Source organism: Phocoena sinus, chromosome 4, assembly GCF_008692025.1.
Source record: "Phocoena sinus isolate mPhoSin1 chromosome 4, mPhoSin1.pri, whole genome shotgun sequence".
Taxonomy (NCBI): domain Eukaryota; kingdom Metazoa; phylum Chordata; class Mammalia; order Artiodactyla; family Phocoenidae; genus Phocoena; species Phocoena sinus.
The window spans coordinates 19850496-19868517 of record NC_045766.1 but is presented as its reverse complement, the minus strand read 5'-3'; the positions used below and the strand labels follow the sequence as shown (position 1 = coordinate 19868517).

Here is an 18022-nt window from a genome sequence, read left to right as displayed (position 1 = left end):
TGTCTCCTCAGGCAAGGAAAACACAAGCAAAAGTAAACAAACAGGACTACATCAAACTAAGAAGTTTCTGCACAGTAAAGGAAACCAGCAACAAAATGAAAAGGGAACCTACCTAATGGAAGAATATACTTGCAAATCATATATCCGATAAGGGGTTAACATCCAAAATATAGAAAAAACTCACAACAACCAAAAGAAGAAAACAACCCCAAAATGGGTATAGGACATTTTCCAAAGAAGACACAGATGGTCAACAGACACATGAAAAGATGTTCAACATCATAAATTATTAGAGAAATGCAAATCAAAACCACGAAAGTCTATTTCTCTTAAAGTCTATGTCTGATATAAGTATTGCTCCCCAGCTTTCTTTTTATTTCCATTTGCATGGAGTATCTTTTTCCATCCCCTCACTTTCACTCTATGTGTGTCTTTAGATCTGAAGTGAGTCTCTCGTAGGAAGCATATATATGGCTCTTGTTTTTGTAACCATTCAGCCACTCTTTTTTTTTTCAAAACAAACAACTTTTTACTGAAGTATAGTTGATTTACAATGTTGTATTAGTTTCAGGTGTACAGCAAAGTGATCTATATATGTATATATTCTTTTTCAGATTCTTTTCCATTATAAGTTATTATATACAAGATATTGAATATAGTTCCCTGTGCCATACAGTACGTCCTTATTTATCTATCACCCTATGTCGTTTGATTGGAGCATTTACTCCATTTACTTTTAATAATTATTGATGTGTATGTTCTTATTGCCATTTTATTAATTGTTTTGGGGTTGTTTTGTAGTGCTTTTTTCTTCCTTTCTTCTTCTTTCATTCTTTTGTCTTGTGATTTGATGACTATCTTTAATGTCATGTTCAAGTTCTTTCCTCTTTTTTCTGTGTGCATCTATTAAGAATTTTTTGTTTTGTCTATCATGAAGTTTATATACAGCAATATATTGTTATATGTGATTGTTTTAAGTTGCTGATCTCAAATTTCAAATGCATTTTAACAACCCTACAATTGTACTCTCCTCCCCTTATGATTACTGTTTTTGACATCATATTTTACATCTAATTATTTTGTGTATCCCCAAACTGCTTATTGTAGATATAGATGATATTACTACTTTTGGCTTTTAACCTTCCTACTAGCTTTGTACATGGTTGATTTTCTATCTCTACTGTATATTTTTTTTTTTAATCTGACTCCTAAGGCAAAGGAAACAAAAGCCAAAATAAACAAATGGGACCTAATTAAACCTAAAAGTTTTTACACAGCAAAGGAAACCATCAACAAAATGAAAAGACAACCTACTGAATGGGGGAAAATATTTGGGAATGAGATGACCAATAAGGAGTTAATATCCAAAATATATAAACAGCTCATACAACTCAATAGCAAAAAGCAAACAACTTGATTAAAAAATGGGCAGAAGATGGGGCTTCCCTGGTGGCGCAGTGGTTCAGAGTCCACCTGCCGATGCAGGGGACACAGGTTCGTGCCCCGGTCTGGGAAGATCCCACATGCCGCGGAGCGGCTGGGCCCATGAGCCATGGCCACTGAGCCTGCGCGTCCAGAGCCTGTGCTCCGCAACGGGAGAGGCCACAACAGTGAGAGGCCCGCGTAATGCAAAAAAAAAAAAAAAAAAAAATGGGCAGAAGAGGTGAACAGACATTTTTCCAAAGAAGACATAACAGTTGGCCCACAGGCACATGAAAAGATGCTCAACATCACTAACCGTCAGAGAAATACAAATCAAACCACCATGAGATACCACCTCACACCTGTAAGAACACCTAACATCAAAACGACCACAAATAACAAATGTTGGCTAGGTTGTGAAATAAAGGGAACACCCATATGTACACTGTTGGTGGGAATGTGAATTGGTGCAGCCACTGTGGAAAACAGTGTGGAGGTTCCTCAAAACACTAAATAGAATTACCATACGATACAGCAATTCCACTCCTGGGTATATATCCAAAGAAAACAAAAACACTATTTTGAAAAGATACATGCAGCTGAATGTTCATGGCAGCATTATTTATGACAGCCAAAATATGGAAACAACTAAGTGTCCATCAACAGATGAACAGCTAAAGAAGATGTGATGTGATATATAGATGCATGTGTGTGTGTGTGTGTATGTATATACTCAGCCATAAAAAAAAGAGTGAAATTTTGTCATTTACAACAACATGGATAGACTTGTAGGGTATTATGCATAGTGAAATAAGTCAGACAGAGAAAAACAAATACTGTTATGTTATCACTTAAACATGGAATCCAGAAAATAAAACAAACTAGTGAATATAACAAAACAGAAACAGATTCACAGATATAGAGAACAAACCAGTGGTTACAAGTGGGGAGAGGCAAGATGGGGTAAGAGATTAAGAGGTACAAACTACTATGTATAAAGTAATTAAGCTACAAGGATATATTGTACAACACAGGGAATACAACCAATATTTATTTTTTGGCCGTACCCCACAGCACACGGGGATCTTAGTTCCCTGAACAGGGACTGAACCCAGGCCCCCTGCAGTGGAAGCATGGAGTCTTAACCACTGGACCGCCAGACAAGGGACCATAGCCAATATTTTATAATAACTATAAATGGAGTATAATCTTTAGGAATTGTTCATCATTATCTTGTACACCTGAAACATAATACTATAACTCCATTATACCTCAATTTTTTAAAAAAACTAAAAAAAAAAACCGACAATGAGATATCACTTCATACCTGTTAGAATGGCTTTTATCAAAAGGCAAGAAATTAAAAGTGTTGGCGAGTATGTGGAGAAAAGCGAGCCCTCATGCGGTGTCGGGGGGAATGTAAAATGGCACAGCCACTATGGAGAACAGTATGAAGATTCCTTAGAAATTCAGGACTAGAACTACTATATGATCCAGCTGTCCCACTTCTGAGTATTTATCCGAAGTATATGAAAACACTAACTTGGAAACACTTATGCACCCCCATGTTCATTGCAGCATTATTTACAATAGTCAAGATATAGCAACAACTGAAGTGCCCATCAACCAATAAATGAATAAAGAAGATGTGAAACACAATATATACAATATAGATACAGCCATAGAAAAAAATAAAATCTTGCCATTTGCGACAGCATGGATGGACACTGAGAGTATTATGCTAAGTGAAATAAGTCAGCTAGAGAAAGCCAAATACCATATGATTTCACATAGATATGGAATATAAAAAAAACATACAAAGCAAATGAAAAAACCACACCAAACAAAAACAAACATGTAGATACAGAGAACAGCGTAGTGGCTACCAGAGGGGAAAGGATGAAATGGATAAAGAGGATCAACTCTGTGGTGACCATACACACTAAATCTTTGTTGGTGAGCATGCTGTAGTGTGTACAGAAGTAGAAATATAACATTTTCCATATGAAACTTATATAATGTTATAAACAAATGTTACCTCAATAAAAAATAATTTTTAAAACAGATATAAATACAGCAATCATTAAAATGACTATCTGTGGAATTTAGGTTCCAGTTACGGAGGGAAGTGAAGAACTGATAGTTTAAGTTTCATTGAAAAGATAAATTTTTCCAAAAGGGCATAAGGATGGATGGAGTTTGGATATATAAAGGGCTAAGCTATAAAGTTAGGAGGTAGCCAGTACTCTGAGAATAAATGTTTTAAGTTGTGCTTATAGAGGGGTCACAATCTGGAGTAAATGTTACTGAGCCACGTTCATTTGCCTAACACACAGAAAGACAAACTCTGAGATACAGAGGTTTGCAGCAGACAAAGGGTTTACTCACAAGGCAGTCAAGCAAAGAGAAAGGAGAACAAATCTCAAATCTATCTCCCCAAAGGCCAGGGGATAGGGACATTTACCGGATAAAGAATTAGGGTGGCCTGAGGTGCAGGGAGCGTGGTGAAAGGTGGCTGGAAATAAGAAAAAGATGAGCTCGGGACTTCCCTGGGGGCGCAGTGGTTAAGGATCCGCCTACCAATGCAGGGGACACGGGTTGGAGCCCTGGTCCAGGAAGATCCCACATGCCTCGGAGCAACTAAGCCCATGAGCCACAAGTACTGAGCCTGCACTCTAGAACCTGCGTGCCACAACTACTGAGCCCGTGTGCCACAACTGCTGAAGCCCACACGCCTAGTGTCCGTGTTCCACAACAAGAGAAGCCACCGCAATGAGAGGCCTGCACGCTGCAACGAAGAGAAGCCCCCGCTCACTGCAAATAGAGAAAGCCCGCATGCAGCAACGAAGACCCAACATAGCCAAAAATAAATAAATAAAATTAATTAATTATTTTTTTTTAAAAAAAGATGAGGTATCATTATTCTCGGCAGGTGCAACTAAGCTACATGCTTCTTCGGAGGATGCATGTTCAGAAAATGGCGGCATTAGCATATCCTTAGGGTGGAGGTTTTGGCCCTCTGACATCAAACGGCCACCGATCAGACACTCTCGCATGCCCGAGGGGAGAGTCGGTGGTCCCAACCAGTCTTAACCAGCTGAAGTTCAAACTGGACAACTGACTCCAAGTTCCAAGAAAACGACTCGGGCAAACATCTTAAGACTCTTACATCAGAGGTACTTATCTATAGGGGTCGTGAAGAGGCCTTGTAACTTATCGTTTAGGCTTCATGATGCTTGGAGGATATGCAAGTTTTTGTACAAACAGTTAAAGTGAGCTTGACCAGTGAAGGCAGTTTACAGTTTACTGTTTACTAACTAAGTTATAGTCTAATGGATGTAACTGATGACTACCATGTAAGTTTCATAATGACAAGGTAAAGAGTATGAGTCGAGTTAGGAGGGAGGACAAAATTACTGAAGAGGAAGAGAACTAAGAAGCCAAGATGTGGGGGGAGGAGGGATCCATGACAATATTAAACTCACCACAAATTACAGCAGATGTGGAATGAGTGAGAATTACAATGAATCAAGTGCTAAAGTCTTCAAAGACTGTGATAGAGACATCTGCTACACATACATTTGATAAGCGACTGGTACTAGTATGACTGAACCCCAACTTCTTTAAACAATATTTTGTTCATTTACAGAATGCGTTAATACTATGAAGGCCACAGAGAGAGGGATGAGATAGAGAATAAGTGAAGAAACCATTCCAAACAAAATGGTCAGAAATGCCCTTTTCAAGAAGGTGCTCTCAGAGTTGGTCTTTGAAGAAGGAACCAGCACTGCAAAAAATTGGAGGAAAAGTTGAAACCTAATTTTTCTAAGTAAAAAAAAAAAGAAGATGGTAATATTTCAAAGAATTAAATATAATATTGGCTAAGAAGCGTATGAAAAAAATGATCCACCTTGACTGGCAATCAGAAGTGCAAAATGAGAACACAATGATATAGCATTTGACTACACGAGGTTGGAAAACAGTTAAGAGTCTATCAATAAGAAATGTTTACAAGGATGTAATGAAATGGAAACATACTCCACTCACAGGAGTTTAAACTGTGAAAAATATTTTGGAAAACAAAAGAGGAAGGCATTACCTATTAACACTTTTTTTAATTTTATTTTTTTTATAATTTTTAAATTTATTTATTTATTTATTTTTGGCTGTGTCTGGTCTTCGGTGCTGCATGCTGGCTTTTCTCTAGTTGAGGCCAGGAGGGGCTACTCTTGGTTGCAGTGCGTGGGCTTCTCATCGCAGTGGCTTCTCTTGTTGCGGAGCACAGGCTCTAGGCACGTGGGCTTCAGTAGTTGTGGCGCACGGGTTTTGCTGCTCTGCAGCATGTGAGATCTTCCCAGATCAGGGATCAAACCCGTGTCCCCTGCACTGGCAGGCAGATTCTTCACCACTGCGTCACCAGGGAAGTCCCTACCTATTAACTTCAAAAGGCACACATAGGACCAACCAGTAATTCACTCTTAGGTGTATGCAATAAATGTATGAGTTAAGAGGTCATGATTTAAAACCAGATAAGTCTGCATTGGATGCCTATATCTAACACAAACTTGGTACATATTTAATTTTTGAAACCTCACTTGACCACTCTGAGCTTCAGGTGTAGTGAAAAGTAAAAAAGATCATTTTTTTTTCAAAGAGGGCAGGAAGAGGGCTTCCCTGGTGGTGCAGTGGTTGAGAGTCCGCCTGCCGATGCAGGGGACAAGGGTTCGTGTCCCGGTCCGGGAAGATCCCACATGCCGTGGAGCGGCTGGGCCCGTGAGCCATGGCTGCTGAGCCTGTGTGTCTGGAGCCTGTGCTCCGCAACGGGAGAGGCCGCAACAGTGAGAGGCCCGCGTACTGCAAAAAAAAAAAAAAAAAAAAAAAAAAAAAAAAGAGGGCAGGAAGAAACTTTTGCAGGTCATAGATAACTTTTATGGTTTTGATTGTGGTGGTAGTTTCACGAGTGTATGCTTATCTACAAACTCAAGTTGTTTATATTAAATGTGTACAGCTTTTTGTATGTCAATCATACCTCAACAAAGTGTTGGGCTATCTTTTAAGAAAAAGACCATTTTCTGGACTTCCCTGATGGCGCAGTAGTTAAGAATCCGCCTGCCAGTGCAGGGGACATGGGTTCGAGCCCTGGTCTGGGAAGATCCCACATGCCGTGGAGCAACTAAGCCCATGTGCCGCAACTACTGAGCCTGCACTCTAGAGCCCAAGACCCACGACTACTGAGCCTGCGTGCCACAACTACAGAAGCCCGTGTGCCTAGAGCCCGTGCTCCGCAACAAAGAGAAGCCACCGCGACGAGAAGCCTGTGCACCGCAGCGAACAGTAGCCCCCGCTCGCCGCAACTAGAGAAAGCCCGCACGCAGCAACAAAGACCCAACGCAGCCAAAAATAAATAAAACTAAAAAAATGTTTTTTAAAAAGATCATTTTTTAAACCTCAGTAGAATGGTTGACATATAATAAATACTGAATAAAACAATTTAATTATACTAAGATTGTTTTAATTTTATAACAGCTTTTATCTTCAGGAAGGAACTGCCACAAATATTTTACTATTAAGACAGAGCTTTACCTAAACATAAATGAGTATTTTCCATTTACTCCTGAAATGAAAGGCCAAGCATTAAAGGAGTTTCATGGGACACTTAGATAGGTCCGTTTTATGTTGCCAAGGGGGTGGTCTATTTGAGTGGGTTTTTTTCTCTAGAATGCCTGAAATCAAAGGAAAATAGTAACCTTAAAGGTGACTAATATTTAAAGTTCCATTTCCGGTGTATCTTTTTTTCCTCTACAAACGAAGTACACGAGTATTCTGCCCCCTGTTAGGACTACAACAGTAGCTCCCTACCAACCACAGCCCCGGCTATTGGGCAGCACAGACACCGCGAGTTCTACGGGGCGGAGCCTTGGAGGGGGCGGAGCTTAGCGTGACATTTTGCGACTAGGATTCCACTGGCTTCACCTGCAACATCTCTCGCTGTCTGTTGCGTAGACGAATCGGCGCGAGGAGCTGAAGATTCGAAGGCGCCAGGCCCAGCCTAGCGACAGACGCCGCTCCCCTAGAAACCTGAACTGCAGGACCCCGGGGAGGCGGCCCCGGAGCTCCGAGGACTCGTCCCGTAGCGCGCAGTCCTGCCGTGCCCGCATCGCGCCGCCCCGCCCCCGCTTGCCTCAGCCGTCGTCGGAACCCGTCACAGCGTGCAGGATCGAGCGCCCCCTCGCCCTCTGCCAGGCCCCGGGAGCGCTGTCCGTCGGTCGAGGTCATGGGCAGCCGGCCCCGCAGCCCCAGTGCCTACCCTGCGGACTGGTGGGGACCGCAGACCGAAGGACCCGGCCCCGCCAAGCGCCGCCGCACGGAGGAGCCCGAGGGCCCCGAGTCCGAGTCCGAGGCGGCGCCCAGCCTGGACAACCTGACGGGACCTCCGACCGCGGACGCGCTCACTTCCGTAGCGGTCCTGCCCGCCGGCTGTGCCCTGCACCTGTCCCTAGACGACGTCGACGTGCTCCTTGAGCCCGAGCCCACGTCCGTGCTGCAAGTGTCTCTCGGAGATCACATCCTCGTGCTGGTCCCCGAGGCCCTCCTGGGCTCGGGTGTGGAAGGCCCGTGGGGACAGGGCCTGGGACGGGGCGCTTTCCTGAGCCCTCCCGGGGAGTACATGGCCCTGGAGCCGGGATTCTTGTGCGCAGCTGTCCCAGAGATCGCCTGCCAAGAAGAGGCCAACAAGAAGGAAGCAGACGCCGAGTTCCTGCCGCCTGGGATGGATGCTGAAGCCGGCTCCGTCGCCGGGCTCCGCAGCCCCACCGCAAGGGTGTCGGGCCCCAGCGCGCAGGGCTTTGTCCCAGAGCCCTGGCCTCGGGCGCCCACCCCTAGTCCAGAGAAAGGCTCTCCTCACCACGACGACAACCCGGGCTTCCACCTTCTGGAGCCCTTCCCCGACTCACCACTCCAACCTCTACCTCCCTCTCCGAGCCCTCCGGGTCCTCACGAGCGCCCCCAACGCCCTCATGGTCCTAAGCGCAAGGCCCAGAGATGCCTGTTCCCGGAATGAACTGCACCCCGGTACACACACACATACACACACACACAAATTCTGGCTACCATCCTGGAGGCCCAATGGATTTCCCAGCGTCTTTTACACTGAATGTCCTACAACCTGGAAATTAAGCATCTCGTGTGCCAACAACTCCTTTTCCCCTCCAGACTGGCTATAGTAGCAGGAGAAGACGTCAGGAAAAGAAAGCAGACTCTAGACCTCATCTCTGAAATGGAAAATCTGCCCAGGGATACCGGACAATGTGTTTTCAGACATCTGGACTTCTTTGCAAGATCATTCTCAGGCCTATCCATTCCCGCTCGTTTGCATCAGTTATTTTCTCTCAAATTCTACTCTCTCCAGCACCATACCGTTGCTACCCTATTTCTCCCCAAACCAAAAAATAAATGGATTTCTCATGTTATATGTTTTCCCATGAATTTGTAAAGATTTTTAGCCATGGCTTTTCTCTTTCTTGGTGTTTTGAGCTTCTCTCCTGGAAAACTGCAAAACAGTATGATGGTTACTATACATAATTGTATGATGTTTGTTCATAGCTTCCTCTTAACCTGAGGAAGTTCTCTTCCAGCCAAGTTCACTTTTCATTATGAATAAATGTTGGATTTTATCAGATGTTTTCAGCACGTATTAGGATACGCATTTCGTTTTTAAATCTGTTCCTCTGGTTATTTTCACTCACAGACTGATGTGAAATGTTTGCATTCCTGCTATTCCACATTATTCATACCTTTTAAAGTCTACCCTGAGTTTTTTCTTTTGTAACTCAAACCTCTAACTTTTAAAACATTAATTTAGGGGCCTCCCTGGTGGCGCAGTGGTTAAGAATCTGCCTGCTAATGCAGGGGACACGGGTTTGAGCCCTGGTCCGGGAAGATCCCACATGTCTCGGAGCAACCAAGCCCATTAGCCACGACTGAAGCCCGTGCACCTAGAGCCCATGCTTCGCAACCAGAGAAGCCACTGCAGTGAGGAGCCCGTGCACCTCAACAAAGAGTAGCCCCTGCTCACCGCAACTAGAGAAAGCCGGTGCGCAGCAACGAAGTCCCAATGCAGCCAAAAATAAATAAATAAAATTTTAAAACAATAAAACTTTAATTAATTACCATATTTGTTTCACATATTTATAAAAGAAATAAAATCTACAGGTAAAGCTGAAAACAAGATGGTTTCAGTTTTTTCAAACATCAATAGTATTTATATTCACCAACATGCTTTACCATTTCCTCTCTACCTTTTCATTCTTACATTCCACTCTCAAAGTCTAGCCTCAATTTTCTTCTTGCTGAAGAATATACGTTAATAGTTCTTTCCACTGTACCCTATGTGTAGTAAATTTTCTTTGTTTTGTAAATCTCAACATGTTTTGTGTAGTACACTCTCTTAGTCTTGTATATCTGAAAATGTTTTATTATATATTCATTCCTAATTCTAAAGTTTTATTTAAGTACTTTAAAGACATTACTCCATTGTTCTGCCATTTTTATTGCTGTTGCAGGCAAGAGGTCTCCGCCAATCAAGTTGTTATTCCTATTATATTTGATTCAGCTGTTCATTAGCACATTTTTTAGTTTTATTTTTTATTGTAGTAGAGTTGATTTACATTGTTGTGTTAGTTTCTGGTGTACAGCAAAGTTATATATTTTTTCCATGTTCTTTTACATGGTTATGGTTTATTACAGGATATTGCATATAATTCCCTGTGCTATACAGTAGGACCTTGTTTATCTGTTTTACACTGAATACATAATAGTTTTGTATCTGCTAATCCCAAACTCCTAATTTATCTCTCCCCCACCCTCTTTCCCCTTTGGTAAGCATAAGATTGTTTTCTATGTCTGTGAGTCTATTTCTGTTTTGTAAATAAGTTCATTTGTATTATATTTTAGATTCCACATATAAGTGATAACTTATGATACTTGTCTTTCTTTGACTTATTTCACCTAGTACGATAATCTCTAGGTCCATCCATGTTGCTGCAAATGGCATCATTTCATTCTCTTTTATGGCTGAGTAGTATTCCATTGTATAGGTATGCCACATCTTTTTATCCATTCATCTGTAGATAGACATTTAGGTTGCTTCCATGTGTGGCTATTTTTTTTCATTTATTTATTTATTTAATTTTTGGCTGTGTTGGGTTTTGTTGCTGCACGTGGGCTTTCTCGAGTTGCAGCGAGCAGGGGCTACTCTTCGTGGCAATGCGCAGGCTTCTCATTGCGGTGGCTTCTCTTGTTGCAGAGTATGGGCTCTAGGCACGCAGGCTTCAGTAATTGTGGCATGTGGGCTCAGTAGCTGTGGCTCGTGGGCTCTAGCCTAGTGGGCTTCAGTAGTTGTGGCACACGGGCTTAGTTGCTTGGTGGCATATGGGGTCTTCCCAGCCCAGGGCTCAAACCCGTGTCCCCTGCACTGGCAGGCAGATTTTTAACCACTGCACCACCAAGGAAGTAGCCAGTTGGCTATTTTAAACAGTGCTACTATGAACACTGGCGTGCATGTATCTTTTCAAATTAGAGTTTTCTCTGGATATTTGCCCAGGAGTGGGACTGCTAGACCATATAGCAACTGTTTTTAGTTTTTTAAGGAATCTCCATACTGTTCCCCATAATGGCTGCACCAATTTACATTCCCTTCAACACTGTAGGAGAGTTCCCTTTTCTCCACACCCTCTCCAGCATTTATTATATGTGAACTTTTTAATGATGGTCATGCTGACCAGTGTGAGGTGATAACCTCATTGTAGTTTTGATTTGCATTTGTCTAGTAATTAGTGATGTTGAGCATCTTTTCATGTGCTTTTTGGCCTTCTGTATATCTTCTTTGGAGAAACGTCTATTTAGGTCTTCTGCCCATTTTTTTTTTTTTTTTTTTGCAGTACGCAGGCCTCTCACTGTTGTGGCCTCTCCCGTTGTAGAGCACAGGCTCCGGATGTGCAGGCTCAGCGGCCATGGCTCACGGGCCCAGCCGCTCCATGGCATGTGGGATCTTCCCGGACCGGGCACGAACCCGTGTTCCCTGCATCGGCAGGCGGACTCTCAACCACTGCGCCACCAGGGAAGCCCTGCCCATTTTTTGATTGGGTTCTTTGGGTTTTTTGTTATAGAGTTATATAACCTGTTTGTATATTTTGGAAATTAAGCCCTTGTCAGTGACATGAGTTGCAAATTTTTTCCCCCATCCATAGGCTGTCTTTTCATTTTGTTTATGGTTTCTTTTGCTGTGCAAAAGCTTGTAAGTTTGATTAGGTCCCATTTGTTTATTTTTGCTTTTATTTCTATTGCCTTGGGAGACTAACCTATGGAAACATTGCTACGATTTTTGTCAGAGAATATTTTGTCTATGTTCTCTTCTAGGAGTTTTATGGTGTCATGTCTTATATTTAAATCTTTAAGCCATTTTGGGTTTAATTTTGTGTATGGTGTGAGGGACTGGTTTTTTTTAACATCTTTATTGGAGTATAATTGCTTTACAGTGGTGTGTTAGTTTCTGCTTTATAACAAAGTGAATCAGTTATACATATACATATGTTCCCATATCTCTTCCCTCTTGCGTCTCCCTCCCTCCCACCCTCCCTATCCCACCCCTCTAGGTGATCACAAACCACCTAGCTGATCTCCCTGTGCTATGCGGCTGCTTCGCACTAGCTATCTATTTTACGTTTGGTAGTGTATGAGAGAGTGGCGAGGGACTGTTCTAATATCACTGATTTACATGCAGCTGTCCAGCTTTCCCAACATCACTTGCTGCAGAGACTGTCTTTCTCTGTTGTATATGCTTGCCTCCTTTGTCAAAGACTGACTGTAGGTGTGTGGGTTTACTTCTGGGCTCTCTATTCTGTTCCACTGATCCATATGTCTGTTTTTGTGCCAATACCACACTACTATGATTACTGTAGCTTTGTAGTATTGTCTGAAGAAGGAGGTTATGCCTCCAACTTTGTTCTTTTTCCTCAGGATTGCTTTGGCAGTTCTGGGTTTTTTATGGTTCCATATAAATTTTAGGATTATTTGTTCTAGTTCTGTGAAAAATGTCATGGGTAATTTGATAGGGCTCACATTAAATCTGTACATTGCCTTGGGGAGTATGGCCATTTTACAATATTGATTCTTCCAATCCAAGAGCATGGGATATCTTTCCATTTCGTTGAATCATCTTCAATGTCCTTTATCAGTGTTCTATAGTTCTCGGCATATAAGTCTTTAACCCCCTTGGTCAGGCTTATTCCTAAGTATTTTTTGACATTTTAGCATATTTTTAAATGTTTCTTTTCCTTTGGCATCCTACAGTTTTACTGTAACATCTCTAGGGGTAGATTCTATTTTTATTTGGCTCGATGGATTTGGTTAACTATCAATATGGGAAATTATCTCTTGCCTGAAATCCCACAAAATCTTAGGCTCTATCTCTTGTAATAACACACATCCTCGGGCTTCCCTGGTGGCGCAGTTGTTGAGAATCTGCCTGGCAATGCAGGAGACACGGGTTCGAGCCCTGGTCCGGGAAGATCCCACATGCCGCGGAGCACCTGGGCCCGTGAGCCACAACTACTGAGCCTGCACGTCTGGAGCCTGTTCCGCAACAAGAGAGGCCACGATAGTGAGAGGCCTGCGCACCGTGATGAAGAGTGGCCCCCACTCGCCGCAACTAGAGAAAGCCCTCGCACAGAAACGAAGACCCAACACAGCCAAAAATAATAATTAATTAATTAAAAAAAAAAACACATCCTCATGTCTGGAAATCCAATCAGATAAATAGTGGCACTGCTCAATCTCCCATGACTCTTAACATCTTAATATCATGTGCTGTATGCTTTATCAACTCCAGCTTTCTATTTTTTAATCCAATTAATACTTTAATCAAGTTTCTTCTGTTTATACTTCTACAAGAATGTATTTATTTCAAAGAATTTTTTTCAAGATTTTACTTCCTTATTCTTGTTTCAAAATTTCCCCACTTAGTATTATAAACTCCTATTTTTGTTTCATGGATAGTATTCCATCCTTTAAGTTTTGAAATTATTTAAACATTAATTAATGGCTCCCTTAATTCAATTTCCTCACAAGTAAAATCTCCTATTCTTTGTTCTTTCATCACTTTGGATTGCCACATGTGCTTGGTCATTTCATTGGTGGGTGCCTTTTGAGTGAGAATTCATCTTCTTCATCTCACAGTTATAATTTTTTATAATTTCCACTTCCTAGTGGAAAACAACTCAGAGCCATGGCTTTTGGAACTCTAGAACGTCACAGGTCTAATCCCCAAGCAATTACATGTCACAAATCACAACTGGCCATTTGCAGTTTCCATCTGTCTTTCCTGATCAACCGCAGGTACAACCTTGAAATAGTGGTCACTGCCTCTTCAACCTCTGATGATTGGCAATGGGCTGATTTTGAGCCCCCTCAGAAGAACAGAAATCCCAGCTGCCATTATATATTTTAGTCTCAGTGCCCCAAATACATCAAAATATCAGCTGTCCATTCAGAGATTGGATTTTCTACTCTGTCTCTGGTCCCTGCAAGCTTGTGTCTTTCTTTTCAAAGTAGATGTCTATATTTAATATGCTTTAATATTTCCTATCATTGCTGTCTGCCTCCAGTAGAAGGAATCCCCTGTACTACCATCTCATCCACAATTCCCACCACAATTCCACAATCTCTCCTCCTTACCCCCATAACATAGCAATCAATCAGACACAAGTCCCAGCCTAATTATCTGATTATTATGAAGAGGGAAGATGGCCCTGTTTGCAAAATTATACCTTCTATTGCAAGAGCCTCATAATCTACATTAGAAATAACTGAGGGTACCCATTTTTAGCAACATGTGAACCAAATAGTACAAAATATCCTCAAGAGGAACACTCATGAAACTGATGGATAAAAATTATTTTAATATTTTAAAGGCATATCACAGCTAGTAAAAATGTAAGAGAAATCTTCCAAGGTCAAAAATGACGACATAACACAAACCCAGACAGGAAAGTGTATGCTAAAACAAGAAGGTACATGGGGATACCTAACATTCTATGATGACCTAGAGCTTTGGTTTTAATGGCCCATTTATGGGGGAGCGAATAAAAGTCCAGGTCACACAGCCCTGAAAAAAATCCCAGGCTTCCAGAAAATACCTCCAATAGCTAATCTAACAAGAAAAAGAAAAAAAACACCTCATAAAACAAAAGGAGATGGGACATAAATGTATCTGTCTCAGCCTTGGCTCCAGGTAGAATTGAACAGAATAGGGGGTAGGTGACAGTTTAGTTCAAGATATTCTCTGGTAGACGGTTAACCTGGCAAAAGTAAAACAAATTTTCTCTGAGAATACAGCTTATACTCAGGGCTAAGTACCTTCTCAGAGATGACCTTCCAGTGATTCTAAACTTATAATCCAAAATCAGAGAACACATAAGGGAAGAAACCACCATAAGTAAGAAAAAATGATTGAAATTGATGAATTATCATATATAAAATATCTTAAAATAAAATTAATATGATTTGAGGACACAAAAGAGGGCAACATAAGTGTAGCTAAGAAAAAATATCAAAAGATATGGCAACTTTAAAAGGGAACTAAAGAAAATTTCTGGGGATTAAATTTGTAAACATGGAAGTGAGAAATACAATGAATGGGTTAAACAACAGTTTAGACAGAATTAAAAATGGATGGGAACACTGAACTACAGAAGTCACCCATAAAGCTTTTGCACAGTAAAGGAAATCATAAATAAAATGAAAAAACCCACAAAATGTGAGAAAATATTTGCAAACGATGCGACTGACAAGGGACTAATCTGCAAAACATACAAACAGCTCATGCAGCTCAATACCAATAAAACAAACAACCCAATCAAAAATTGGGCAGAAGACCTAAATAAACATTTCTCCAAAGAAGAAATAAATATGGCCAAAAAGCACATGAGGGACTTCCCTGGTGGAGCAGTGGTTAAGAATCACCTGCCAATGCAGGGGACACGGGTTCGATCCCTGGTCTGGGAAGATCCCACATGCTGCAGAGCAACTAAGCCCGTTTGCCACAACTACTGAGCCTGCACTCTAGAGCACGCGAGCCACAACTACTGAGCCCACATGCCACAACTACTGAAGCCTGCGTGCCTAGAGCCCATGCTCCGCCAACAAGAGAAGCCACTGCAATGAGAAGCCCACGCACTGCAGTGAAGAATAGCCCCCGCACGGTCTCAACTAGAGAAAGCCCGTGAACAACAAGGAAGACCCAACACAGCCATAAATAAATAAATAAATAAATCTATATTTAAAAAAAAACACATGAAAAGATGCTCAACATCACTAAATATTAGAGAAATGCAAATCAAAACTTCAGTGAGGTATCATCTCACACTGGTCAGAATGGCCATCATTTAAAAGTCTACAAATAATAATTGCTGGAGAGGGTGTGGTGAAAAGGGAACCCTCCTACACTGCCGGTGGGAATGTAAGTTGGTGCAGCCACTATGGAAAACAGTACGGAGGTTCCTTAAAAAACTAAAAATAGAACTACCACATGGTCGAGCAATCCCACTCCTGGGCATATATCTGGATAAAACTCTAATTCAAAAAGCTACATGCACCCCAGTGTTCGTTGCAGCACTATTTACAATAGCAAGACACAGAAGCAACCTAAATATCCATCGACAGAGGGGTGGATAAAGAAGACGTGATATATACATATAATAGAATACTACTCAGCCATAAAAAAGAAATAATGTCATTTGCAGCAACGTGGATGGACCTAGAGAATATCACACTAAGTGAAGTAAGTCAGACAGAGAAAGACAAATATCATATGATATCACTTATAAGTGGAATGTAAAAACATGATACTTATTTACAAAACAGAAACAGACTCACAGACTTCAAAAACAAACTTATGGTTACCAAAGGGAAAGGTGGGGGGAGGGATAAATTAGGAGTTTGGGATTAACATATACACATTACTATATATAAAATAGATAATCAACAAGGACCTACTGTATAGCACAGGGAAGTCTACTCAATATTCTGCAATAACCTATATGGGAAAAGAATCTGAAAAAGAATGGATATATGTATATGTATAACTGAACCACATTGCTGTTACACTGGAAACTAACACAACATTGTAAATCAACTATACCCCAATATAAAATAAAAATAAAAAAAAGAAAATGGAAACACTGAGCTAGAGAAATCATCCATAAAGCTAAGGAGGGTAAAAACGTAAAATATGAAAGGGAGACTAAGAGACATTATCAGAGAGGGAGTAGTTCTACTACATGACTGTTGTAGATAGAGAGGGGGAACACTGAAAGCACAGGAAGTAGCTTTATTCACAGAAATAATGAATGAGAAATTCTCCAGATGTGATGACAGAAAAAAATCAGTCACTCATTCATTCAACAAACATGCATTAAGTGCCTACTATGTACCAGGCACCTTTCCAAACTCCAGGAGTACAGCCAAGAACAAAATAGTTAAAAATTACTGCCTTCATGGAGTACAATAATTCACACAAGAAGTAATGGTGCCTTACATTAAAGTAATAGGAAGAGGAGTGATATGAAGTGGCATGTAGTTGGATACATTCTGAAGACAGAGAAAACAGAATTTCCTCATGCAAGAGGTGAGAGAGATTCTAGGATAACTTTAGGGTTTGGGACAAGGGCAAAAAAAATGCAATTGTTATTTTCTGAAATTGGAAAGACCTGAGGGTAGTATACATAGAAAAAAATGTTCAATTTTGGACATATGTCGTGTGAAGTGCCTGTTACATATTCAGTGGAGATGTTTAGTAGGAAGTGAGAGATGGGAGTCTAGAATGCAGGGGAGTGGTATAAGATAGAGATACACCAGTGTTCTGTAAGAACTACCTAATGTGCATTTTGAAATCACCAAGAATTATGACAGCATCAAGAGAGAGTGACAGAGGGACTTCCCTGGTGGTGCAGTGGTTAAGACTCCATGCTCCCAATGCAGCGGGCCTGGGTTCGATCCCTGGTCAGGGAACCAGATCCCACATGCATGCCACAACTAAGAGTTTGCATGCCACAACTAAGGAGCCCACAAGCAGCAACTAACACCTGGTACACCCAAATAACAATAGAGAGAGAGAATGACAGAAAGCCAAGAGTAAAAAACACTTAAGGAGTGAGGAAGAGGCGTCCTACAGTTGGAAAGAGGGTACAGGACTGCACCAAGACAGATTAGACAGTGGTTATACTCTGATGATGTGAAATTCAGGAATAATGGAGATATGAATGGGACACATCAATGAGGAGCAAGAATAACATACACTGTACCTCCAGCCATGGGTACTAGGGGTATGTGAGAGAAAATAGCCTCCACTTGAGAAGCCTCCAGGGAAAAAAGGGAACTCAGAAGAAGCATGTTTAAGTTATAAAAAGAAAGTTAAAGGGAATATAAGGGAAGTTGAAGAGTTTTTAGTTCTGTGATTGACTATGAGTTCCAGAAGGCAGAATGAAAAGGAGAAGGATATGAGGTAGTGAGAAAAGGCCAGGTACTGAGTATTTGAAGATTTTTA

General features: G+C 41.4%; 1 protein-coding gene across 1 annotated transcript; it reads left to right on the top strand.

The window, feature by feature from the left end:
- Positions 1-7696: 7696 nt before the first annotated feature.
- LOC116753209 (proline-rich protein 23A-like) lies at positions 7697-8482 on the top strand. The gene has a single exon (XM_032630752.1). The coding sequence runs from the start codon at positions 7697-7699 to the stop codon at positions 8480-8482; it is 786 nt and encodes a 261-aa protein (XP_032486643.1).
- The last annotated feature ends 9540 nt before the right edge of the window (positions 8483-18022 follow it).